Source organism: Rhipicephalus microplus, chromosome 6, assembly GCF_043290135.1.
Source record: "Rhipicephalus microplus isolate Deutch F79 chromosome 6, USDA_Rmic, whole genome shotgun sequence".
NCBI classification, from domain to species: Eukaryota; Metazoa; Arthropoda; class Arachnida; order Ixodida; family Ixodidae; genus Rhipicephalus; species Rhipicephalus microplus.
In genome coordinates, this window is record NC_134705.1 from 121,869,717 (window position 1) to 121,882,161 (window position 12,445).

General features: G+C 47.6%; 1 protein-coding gene across 3 annotated transcripts in view; it reads right to left on the reverse strand.

Moving 5' to 3' along the window:
• Nucleotides 1-715: 715 nt before the first annotated feature.
• Nucleotides 716-12,445, reverse strand: part of LOC119167618 (uncharacterized) — a 33,201-nt gene continuing 21,471 nt past the window's right edge. For all 3 annotated transcript variants that reach the window (XM_037419121.2, XM_037419122.2, XM_037419120.2), the window contains one exon: nt 716-873. In XM_037419121.2, the coding sequence (XP_037275018.1) occupies nt 848-873 (26 nt within the window). In that variant the 3' untranslated portion in view covers nt 716-847. The remainder of the gene's footprint in view (nt 874-12,445) is intronic.

A 12,445-nucleotide genomic window follows, 5' to 3' on the forward strand; every position in this document is an offset into this window, starting at 1 on the left:
ACACTATTCCGCCTTATCTACCATGTACCACCTCATACGCTCAAGATATCAACACCTATGCTCTCATCACACGTATAGTTGCCCACGTTCGTTTCTTGTTTTCCCAGACTGCACAAAAAACTTTTTGTGACAATAAACATAGGAGTAGCAATTTTCCTCCAGGTTCTTTAGTTTTACTGCGGTTCCCATCCTGTTGTGTTCACCTGTATCAAAAGTTTTCATTCCCATACGTGTGGCTCTACCAGGCTCTGCGCCAGGCGACACCGGTCATGACCTTTCCTCGACCACTAACACGTCTACTGCTGCAATCAGAGGTGACATTATGTTTCTCTCTTGAAGCGCTTCAGTGGTGGTGCACCCTTCTGTCCATAACAGGCAAAAGGACGATGCTTTGCATGTCACGGGTATCGAAAAAACCCTCTGGTTCGACCACCCAATAAAGTTTCGCAACCAACCAACCTCTGGTTCGACCACCGAAATCACGCTGAATAGAAGGTGATGACGACATCTTTGTTGAGGCACTGAGTCTAACCTGTACTGTTAATTTGCCTTCCTGTACACTGTGTACAGTGTTAACCCTACCCGTGCGCACTTTGTATAGCAATATTTAAATATCACGCCAACCAAAAAGTGTAATGAGGAATTCTCACTTTGTAAAGTGTGCATTCTCTGCTTTTTATACATTAAAATAACTGTTCTGACAATGAACAGGAGATCTTTTGACGACCAAGTTTTATTCAAATATACAAGGTAGGTATTTAAAACGTTTACGTCTAGGACAACAATTTACCGTATATACAGCCATATTTTGACATCAAGACATGCTGGTAATCATGATTGATGGATTTCATGGCGTGTTTTCAGCTTGTAAATCTGTAATGAGAACAAATGGGTTTGTTGTTAATTAATCAATCGATGAATCATTCAATCAGTCAATGAAACTTGATCGTTATTGACAGAAAATCGCTCCTGCGTTCGTTTTATGTAAGCAAAACCTTACGAGGCTGAAGGCTAGTTTAATGCAAGATGCTGCAAATATTTCTGAGCTGAATATCAAGTGCCAAGGTATAATGCAGTTAAATCAGAGAAGTTCCACCAGTGAATGAACTGGCGTTCTGACATTAAGGTCACCTACCATTAGAAGAGCTACCTTGACGGGCATTTCAACAGATTTTTGCAACCTGAATACAACACATTCTTGTTTTTTTTTCTAGGTAGCTTGCTTCATAGCAGTGTAAATTCTGTGCGAACAAACGGCGAGATGTTAAATATTACTGAATACTTGGAACAAGAAAAAGAAAATGAAGTATGGGCACGCCAGGAGACCATGTGCCTGCTGTGTACCAATCAAGCGCTTGCTGGTCATGGACACGTTTTAAATGCGAGCGCACTTCTTAATCCGGCTAAGTCAGGTGTCAGCCGGGATTCGTTCACCGCCCTTTTCCGTAGCAACAGCTGCAGGTGCGCGTGCTTATCCTCGCCCCTAGTGACCGAAGCATGTGGTGCGAGGGAGTGTAGGAGAGAGTGGGTGCAGCACTTCACCTCCCTTCTCTCCTCTCTGCGCCCCACTTTTCCATCCACTTGCACCTAACTCTAGACCGTTAACTGGCTTGGCTCTTTGCAAGAACATCTGGAATTTATAGCTCGAAAAGCCACTGTGAAATGCTAATGCCAAGCCGAGAACGCTGGTTGTTTTGTTCACTTTATAGTAATTTTTAAACGTGCACTTTAGCTACTAAAGCTGAAATTACGTACCGCGTTTCTCGCGACAGAAAAACGCCCTGTGAGGCGAATAGCAATGTTGGCATGGTGTAAGAAAAAAAAGGGAAATTCCACGTAAGGTGGGAATCAATGATATGCGAAGCACAAATGAGAAATGTCATGTCACTTCAGAGAGAGAACTAAATGAGGGAAAGGCAGGGAGGTTAACCACAAAATTGAGCATCCGATTTGCTACCTTACACTAGGGGAAGGGGGAATGGGGAAGAAAGATTGGAAAGAAAGCGAAGAGAGAAATAGACGCGCGCAAAAAAAGGGGGGGGGGGTAGCTGGGGTGCTACAGTGTATACAATATGCCGCTGCCACGCAAAAAGTTCAGTGAGGCCTTCACTGATTTTCTGTGAGCACACAAATCATGTCGTCTTTCCAGCCCTGATTGTTGAGACAAAGGTCTGTCGTCAAGGTGAGCTAACGCAGCAGCTAGTTGCAGTCTTTGCACGCTGTAACGAGGGCAGTAACAGAGAACGTGCTCGTTAGTTTCATCGCTGCCACAATGACCGCAAGCAGCACTGTCTTCCACGCCGATTCGGAAGGTGAAAGCTTTGGTGAAGGCGAAACCAAGCCATAGTCAGCAAAGCATATTGTCTCGAGTCGAGAGAGTCCAGACGGAGGCCGGAGTCGACGAGACGTGTCCAATATATGCAGTCGCGTGTGCCGTAAGCACTCGGCGTTCCACAGAGATTTTATTTCTGCATTAGCGATTTTTCGGATGGTCATTGCAGCATCAGTCCTTGAAAATTGTATAGATTCTTCTTCATCATCTTCTTGTGCTGATCAAGCAGCTTCATCGGCATGTTCGTTGCCCAATATGCCACAGTGACTTGGAAGCCACTGAAACGTGATTTTGTGTCCTTCGTCGAAGAGGTGGTGAAGCAGCTGTCTAATTTCTAGCACTAGTTGTTCATGAGGTCCCCGGCGTAAGGCGAATATCAAACACTGTAGTGCTGCGTGCTCACGTGTTCACGGAGCACTGTAGTGCTCCATGAACACGCTCTATTTCTTGGCTTCTTTGTTTAATGACTTGAATTGCGCTACGTAGAGCAGCAAGTTCCGCAGCTGTCGATGATGTCTGGTGCGATAAACAAAACTACACCGTTGTTGCTGTTGCAGGAAAGATCACCGACCCAGCAGACCCATCCACTTTAGTTGAAGCGTCAGTATATAGATGAGTACGCTTACTGTACTTCTCATATAACAAGAGAAGATAAAGCTGCTTTAGCGCTGGAGACGAGAGCTGGGCTTTTGACCCTATGCCTGGAACCGTGAGTTCAACATGTGGATAGGTCATACTTCATGGGGGAGTTGAAATCCTCGATAGAGTTGTATATCCCATAGGAATGCGTGTGCGATATGACAAGACTGTCTGGCGAAATGAGGCACGAGGTCGGGCTTCTGGCAGTGAAGCTAGATGATGGGCAGGGGCACGAGCAAGATGCCTCACGTGTGCTCTGAGCACTTCCATCATGTTATGCGTCTTGAGCTGGTAGTCATTAGCGATCTCGATTGTCTCAGCTGTTAATGAACATCGCGGTAGCCCCAGACAAACTCGCAGAGGCATAGCCTGGATGCTTTCGAGAGTCCGAATGTTGGTTCTACAGGTGCTGGTCAACACAGGCAAACTGTAGCGCAAATATCCAAGAAAAAGTGTCTTGTACAATTTGCATCATTGCATGTACTGAAGTCGCCCAGGTTTTTCTTCCAAGGTACTTGAATAAGTTAGCAATTTCTGTCAGCCTCTTCTTCAAGTGGGCCACATGTGCGCCCCAGCAGAGGTCTCTATCAATGAATACGCCTAGAAATCTGTGCGTCCTGACATACGGTATGACTTGGCCATCGACTGATATAGCGTATGGTCTATTTGGCTTTCGACTAAAAGCAATCAATGCGCATTTCGCTGCCGAGATTTTCAGACCCTAGAAGTCTTGCGCGTACCTGAGTTCTTGTCGCGCCAGATGCCCAGAAGCAGATGTCGTCAGCGTACATGTATAACTTGACCACACTTGGTAGTCGTTCTACAAGACCAAAGAGAACGAGGTTGAAAAGGGTTGGACTCAAGACGCCACCTTGCAGAACTCCACGATGCGTTGGGTGTTGGGAGGTTGGACCATCTGCAGTGTTCACAAATAAGGTCCGCCCTTGTAAATAACTGCGTGTCCAACAATACAGTTGCCCGCCTAGGCCCACTGACTCAATGGCTTCGAGGATGGCGTCATCTAGAACGTTGTCGTGTGCTCCTTTTACGTCAAGGAACATGGCAGCAGATAGTCGTTTACATGCCTTTTGTTGCTGGACATATGTGACGAGATCTATAACATTGTCAATCGAACATTGGTGACGGCGAAAACCAGCCATGGCATTCGGCTAAATTTCATTGTATTCGAGGTTCCATTCAAGCCTTGCCAAGATCATTCTCTCCATTACCTTTCCTACGCAACTTGAAAGTGCGATCGGTCGGTAAGAGGCAATGTCCAGGGGAGATTCGCCAGGCTTAAGACTCGTTACCAAGCGGCTAATTTTCCAATCTTGCGGAACGACGCCAGCTTGCCAGGAATCGTTGAACATGTTAAGGAGTGCATCTCGTGCCCGTTTACTAAGGTTGCACAGCATCCTGTATGAGATGTCATCCTGGCAAGTTGACGACGACTTATTACATAAGACGAGCGCCGCATCGAGCTCCTGTGATGTAAACGGTAGATCCTTGCACGAGTCCCGTGAGTGAGGAATACGATTCACTGTATGTAGGCTTGTGTACGCTGTCTGTCCCACGGTCATAGCGCAGAAAGTTTCTGCTACCTCAATTTCGTGCCGGCGATGAAAAAGTGCAAGGGCTTTGAAGGGAAAACGCTGCTCTGGAACAGAACGTAGGCCTCGCACGATTCTCCGTATCTGAGACAGTGGTTTATGAGGACCTAGCGACGCACAAAATTTCCTCTATCGTTGGATGTCTAGTTTGTCGAGGCACCGTTGTATCTTCTTTTGGATGCGCCGGACTGTTCGTAGATCGTCTGCGGAATCGGTGCGTCGGTATCATCTTTCGGCACGACGGCGGATTGCACGAAGTCGCTCCAGCTCGAGGTCAAATTTAGATTACTTCGAAGAGCATATTATTGTGCGCATAGCCGCATGTGCAGTTTCTCTAATAGCTTGCTGAAGACCATTGGACAGGCCTTCTTCACAAGCATCCTCAAGTTGAGTTTTGAACACACTCTAATCTATTCTTTGTGTTGTGGTAGAGGAGTACGTGTTCGAAATACCTATAATCTTCAGGTAAGTGGGGATGTGGTCGCCTCCGTGTGTTTCAATGTCCAAAAACCACTTTACCCATGTAGCAAATCGGCGTGAAACAAAGGACGAACCAAAGCAGCTGCTATATGTAGTGCTTCGCTAAAACGTAGGACTGGCGTCATTCAGAAGAACGAGATCATGGCTGGAAACCAATGATGCTAGACGTCGTCCCGTGGAATTAGGCCTTGAGCTTCCCCAGATAGGATGATGCGCATTAAAATCCCCGGTGATAACCCACGGACTCGGATGTGCCTTTAATATGCCGTCTAGTTTGTTGGCGTCGAATTGACTTGGTGGGGATATATACACACCTAGAAGTGCGAATGTCACCTTTCCTTTTTTAACAGACAAGCACACATATTGATTGCCGTCTTGAGGTTGCACTGGCTGGACGACGTAAGTAAGCTCCCGGCGAATAAATACAACAACCTTGCTACTTTCGATGTCACTTGAGGAGAAAGATGACTCGTAGCCGGATAATCTGTTTGGGTGCGGTAATTTCGGTTCACATATAATCATGATAGGAAATCGGTACAGATGAACAAACTGGCGAAAATCAGATATGCGAGATCTCAGACCTCTTGCGTTCCACTGCAAAATCGACGCTTCTCTCACCACCTGTCGGAACGACTTGTGATTGTCGGCCATGGCTTCACTGGAGGCTTGCAAGGACCGGACTCAACGCGTCCAGCGCCAGTAGGCCGCTCCTAGCAGTTGGCGATTCGATGCTTGTCAGAGAGTTCTGATGACACTCACAATGAATCGCAGCATAGGAGTAATTTGACAATCTGCTGTTCGAGCCTCGTATTCAGCAGCATTGACTTTCACTGGGAGCAGAAAGCGGGAAGGCTGCTCCGCAAGCCGTGCGTTCGCAAGCACCGGCCAGTCTTCAGGGGAGAGAGGCTTCACCGGTGGAGGTATTCTTGTACTCTCTGGCTTTCTACTGGATGTTGATGGTGGTGTAGACCGAAGTGGTCCATGAATATCACCATGACTGGAGCGCTTCCGTCGGTGGCGACGTCGACGCCGGATTTTTTGTGAAGCTTTTCTATGGGAGGAGTTATCCCTGACCATTTCTTTCAGCATACCCATTTTTTTCTTGTGTCTTGGCCATTCCTTAGACGTGGCTTCATGCGTACCTCGACAATTGCCACACCTATAAGTTGTTGCATAACCGGTGTCTACCATGTGCGCCTCCACGCACCGGGGGCATACGGTAGAGTTCGCACAGACGCCCTTGACATGGCCGACCTTGAAACACTTGTGGCACTAAAGCGGCTTTGGACAAAATGTCGTACCACATGCCAGAAATGTCCCACTTTGACGTGCGTAGGGATTGAGTCGCCCTCGAAGACTATCTTAACGCAGCGTCTGTTCCCGAGGCGGCTTATATGCTCAATGACCACTCCTCCGTACGCCAGTTTTATCAGAACGGGTAGATCCGTGTTTGGGATTGTCAAGTCAATGTCGTAAATGACACCTGCAGTGCAGGTCCCAGTCACCGGTACGACCACTCATACTTTTACATCTCCAAACTCTGTCATCATTCGAAGCTTCTCCAGCGTGCCTGCATGTGTTGTGTCAACAGCTAAAACGTCTTACGTGTGTTAAGCCGGACGTCTTTTATTTCATTTTGTGCTATTTCCTCAAGAACAGTGGAAATAGCTTGCCTGTTCAATTTGCGAAGGCTGACGGAAGGATCCACGGGCATGAAGAGAATGGTATGCGGCCAGCGTTCACTCCTTGCCTTCACGGTTGACGTGCTTGCTGTTGATGACATCTTGATGAGCCTCCTTTTGGCCTTGCGGCTCTTCAAAGACACGAAGCTGCCATCTGATGAGTCGTCGCCGTCGACTGAGTAGATGTCTGTGTCTTCAGTGGAGCTGCACCAAGAGCTTCGTTTTCTTGCGGAGCTTACAATTGTTGAGCTGTAGCCAGACGGCCCAGCAGTTGGTTCTTCGTCCATGGGCACGAGAGCAGGAGCATATCTTGAGCCGTCGCTGGCGATGGACCATGATCCTTGAGCCGCAGAAGAGCTTGAGGGCGCCGACATTTGACCACGTGGGCCTATAGAATTCGCCGCTGCCATCGCCACAAGGCGGGACGCAGAGAGCGTCCCAGGAATTGTGGAAAATATAACGAAAAACAGTTAGTAGGGACAGACTAAGTAAATTCGTCGTTCTATCACTAGGTAAATTCGTCGTCGTCCCCCTATATGTCACTTTAAAATCAGCACAACGTTACGAGGTGGAGGTAACTGATGCCGTAGGTGACTGCTCTGTCATGACTATAATGTTTGAATGTGTCGTTTACATTGGTCATCTATTCTCGTCACGAGATACAAAACTTAGTACATGTTGAAGCTAGCGAAATGGCCGTGAGCATGCTATGGGCGTGGCATGCTGTCATGTTCTCACATGACACGCTAGTCAGGATTTTCATGTTTGCACCAGTCATATACTTCGTCATTCAATGACGTCCCGTAACACCGAATTTGGTATATGTGGAGCTAGCAAAACAGCCGCCAGCGCATCATGAAGGGTCCATTATACTCCGATGTAGCCTTGGCGCGCACGCACGCAAGGCACAGCGACGCTACGTTACCAAAACGCAAGCCTGATGCCAGGCGCAACCAGGGTCCGTTAGCGCGGCCCCACGGCAACCGGCGCAAAATGCGACATGCTGCATTTCGCGCCGATGCTTTACCCAGACAACGCTGCGTCCCCCTCTTTTCGTGACGGAGGGACGATGGACGCGCTGAAACACGCATGCGTTAAAGCAACGCAGTGGGGCGTTCGCCTGTGAGTATATGGCAGGACCAGCGCCTGGCGTGGAAAAGCCGGCGTGACACGACGAAATAAACGCCGGCTAGCATGCGCAACGTGTCACGTCGCAATGTACTGGCACCATGATTGTAGCAAGTAGTCATGTTCTCGCATGACACGCATCGCATGATTATCATGTTGGCACCAGTACCATACCTTCGTCATCCATTGGCGTCACGTAATACCGAATTTGGCATGTGAAGCTTGCGAAACCGCCGCGAGGGCACCATCAGTGTGGCATGTAGTCATGTTGCTACATGACACGCATGTCGTGATTATCATGTTTGGTATGTCATTTACCCATGTTATGCGATCGTGTTGCGCAATACCGAGTTTGGTGCATGTGAAGCTAGCGAAACAGCCGCGAGTGCATCATTAGCGTAGGATGTAGTCATGTTGTTACATGACACGCCTCTCATGATTATCATGTTCGAATCACTCACATACCTTCACCATCCTTCGACGTCACGTAATAACAAATTTACCATTACCAAATTTGTCATTACATGACGTTGAAGGACGTCACGTAATAACAAATTTGGTAATGACTTGAACAACAAATTTGGTAATAAATTTGGATGCCTCTTTTCTTGACGGAGGGACGCTGGATGCGCTGAGATGCGCATGCGACAAAGCAACGCGCCCCTGTGAAGCATCGCAGCACCGGCGCCTGTCGTGGCTATGCCGGCGTGGCGTGAAGAAATAAACGCCGGCGAACACGCGCACCGCATCCCTTTGAAATGTACTGTCACCTTGACTCTGGCATGTAGTCATGTTCTCACATGACACGCATCTCATGGTTATCATGTTTGCACCAGTCACATACCTTCGTCATCTATTTGCATCACGTCATAGCCCCGCCGTGGTGGTCTAGTGGCTAATGTACTTGACTGCTGACCCGCAGGTCATGGGATCAAATCCCGGCTGCGGCGGCTGCATTTCCGATGGAGGCGGAAATCTTGTAGGCCCGTGTGCCCAGATTTGGGTGCACGTTAAAGAACCCCAGATGATTGAAATTTCCGGAGCCCTCCACAACGGCGTCTCTCATAATCATATGTTGGTTTTGGGACGTTAAACACCACATTTCAATCAAACCAAATCATCAGGTCATTCAAAATTTGGCTTGTGATGCTAGCTAAACCGCCGCGCGCGCACCATCAGTGTGGCATGTAGTCATGTTATTACATGACACGCGTGTCGTGATTATCATGTTTTTTACCTATATCGTGCGTTCGTGTTGCGCAATACCGAGTTTAGTACATGTGATGATGATGATGTGTGATGTTTTATGGCGCAAAGGCCATTTGGTTTAGTAAATGTGAAGCTAGTGAAACGGCCGTGAGCGCTTCATAAGCGTAACATTTATTCGTGTTATTACATGACATGCATCTTATGTTGAACATTTTTTGCACCAATATCATAGCTTCGTCGTCCATTCACGTCCCGTAATACAAAATTTGGTTTAAGTGAAGCTAGCGAAACGGCCGCCAGCGCATCATGAGCGTGGCATGTAGTCACGTTGTTTCATGACACGCATGTCATGATTCTCATGTCAAGATCTCTCGCTTGTGTTTGCCATGCAATCATGTCATACCATACCAGTTTTGAAACATGCCAAGTGAACGAAGCCACCGCAAGATCTGCAGGACCATGAAATATAAATCATGACATTCTTGACATACATATTACGATTTTCTTGCTATGCCTAGTGAAATATATTCTTCATATAGACACGCTATGCCATACCAAGTTGGGTATTGATACCGTAATTGAAACGGCCAGGAGAGCTAAAAGTCGTTGGCAGCTAGATAGATAGATAGATAGATAGATAGATAGATAGATAGATAGATAGATAGATAGATAGATAGATAGATAGATAGATAGATAGATAGATAGATAGATAGATAGATAGATAACTCAAAGTCACCAAAGTTCGCCAAGTGCTTCGCTTCTAAAAGCACAGAGTCAACCAGCAGACGACATGTCAACGCATGAGGCGGTAAGACGCGATAACCTGCCGAACGGCTCGACCCACGGGATCAACACCAGCTTGGCGGATAAGCGTCTACTGGAGTGGCACGATGCTAGGGAGCCGAAGAGAGCAAACGTGCTTCGCATGAGCTCCCGCCTCAACGCCTCATCTCACCTGGGAAACCTCACTACCACCACCAATGACGTACTTCACCATCTTCTACATTCAAGCGCAGTCGGTGGGCAACCGCTTTTTAAAGTCTGCGAAGAACGCTATTCACAGAGTTTTTCACCGACAGAACTGCTACTCGCCGACGAGTAGCTGTTCGAGTAGTGTATAGAAGAATGCTATTTCACGAGTTGCGTTTTTCGCCAACAAGCAGTGTTCTGTGCCGACGGAACGCTACTCGCGTTTCCACGCAACGCACGAGGATGACTGACAACGATGCAGCTGCATCTTCTAGAACCACGACCCCGATGGAAGAGAAAACACAAGGCGAAGAAAGTGCTACGAGCGTCTTGGAAAATAAACCTCTTGACGATGAGGCATGGTTTACTGCAACGTACTACAACTAAAGGCTGCTCGCCGTTGCGGAGAGCGGGGCTGAAACGGTGGACAAATTGGCGTCTAGCCAACCTCAACAGAAACAGAATCCTCTTCAGAAAGAGAAACTTCCTCCACTGCAAAAAACCGACTTCAAGGTCATCTTTAGACCGAGGAATGGGGTCAACACCAGTCAACTGAGCACGCATCAGATGGCATGTGCTATAAATGAGGCATGTGGTAACCCCGACAGCTGCAACGAAGAAAATTTGCTTATATGCTTGCGCAACGGATTTAATATCACTATAATCAGCACACCAAGCGCGGAGACCGCCAATGTTGTGCAGAGCCTTCGACGTCAACATTTTGGTGCAAAGGTTATGGAGATATGACTGACGTAGCCGCGCTTTGCAACTCGTGCAAGGCTGTCATTCAGCGACTGAACGCCAGGACTACGCCAACCGAACTACTAGCCCATCTTAGAGTGCGTGCCCAAGGGGTAAAGATACTTTATGCAAGATTGCTTAGAAATCTCAAAGCGCAGTCATTACCTTCGAGGGCAAGATCGTCCCCCGCTGTGTTTATTACAACGGTGGTGAGCCGCGTTGCTATCTCTATTATTCATCGCGGCAAGTTTGTCATATATGCGTCAAGCCTGGACATAGAGTAGACTTCAACCCGACACCTGACGCCGTTGTCTGCTCAAATTGCACCGAGGCAGTCATCAAGGATGGACCCGCCTTCAAGCCCCGGTGTGCGCTATGCAAGGAAGCGCACTCTACGTGGAAAAAGTAGCGCAATAAACGCCTCAGGAGACCGAGAAGTCCACGACCAAGAAAAAGAGAGCAGATGGCCGCTGGAGTATAGAGGCACTGATGGACATGCTCCTGCCCAGAAACGCTGGTTCAACAGAAAGGGCAGTTCACCATCCAGGTACTGATCAGCGTCAAAACTACAATCATGGTCGAGATCAGCGTCCAGGAGCCGGCAGTCTTCGGAAACCAAGAAAAAGCAGCAGATGAAACCCATCATCAAGAAGGAAGGCAACGGTATGGTGAGCATGAAAGCGCCTTTTTTTCTGCCTCTTCTGCTGCTCCAAAGAACACGAAAACACAGACAGTATTGGTGCCAACAATGGCATTGCGCCACTTAACGATAAAGTAAAGGAGTTAAGGCAGTCTATTCACACACTCAGGGCAGAAAACGCCGAAATCTGGCAGAAACTTAACGATCTTATAGATGAATTGAAAGCCCTGAGAATAGGACAGACCAATGCTAATTCCTAAAAAGACTTAACACTGACAGCTATCAGAGGGCAGCAGGAATTGAAAACTACTATGGTGGTCATAAACAATGCACTTCGAATCTCGACAACCTTATCTCTAACATACAAGACGAAGCGCGCAAGGATAGAGAACGACTGGCGCAACTCACAGCCTTCATATCCAGAGGCAAACCCTATGCTCCGCCATCACTTGAGTATAGCCAGCAGCCGTAGATACTCGGTGAAGTTAGAAACCCTCAAAATATGGTGGCAGTGGAACTGTCATGGAACCCGTAGAAAACAGGATTTTCTGAATCAACACATCAATAATTGTACAACTTCACCAGACATCGTTACCCTCCAGAAAGCCAGCTGCTCAACGAAACTCACTAGATTTTCGGTGTATGAAGAACTTGGCTGAAGTAAGGTCGCTACTGTGGTTGTCAAAGCGGTCACTGCAATTAGACATGACATCGACGTAACAGACATCCACCACGTCCTCACTGAAGTCATAATGTAAAAAACCCACGAATGCACATTTTTTCTGAATGTCTCCAGCCCACCCAGCTAGCGGAAAGCCAACTTCAGGTCCCTTTTGCGCAAAGCCAGACAAGCAATCGGCAAAAAAAGTCTTGTCATCTTAGGAGACTTTAATTCGTGGCACAAGAGCTGGAGATTTGTCAACGAAGGTCAAAAAGGCAGGCATTTGGCCAAAAAAGCTGATCGGAGAAGACTAAGCCTCATTACAGACCACACCCAACCAACGCGAGTGGAGAG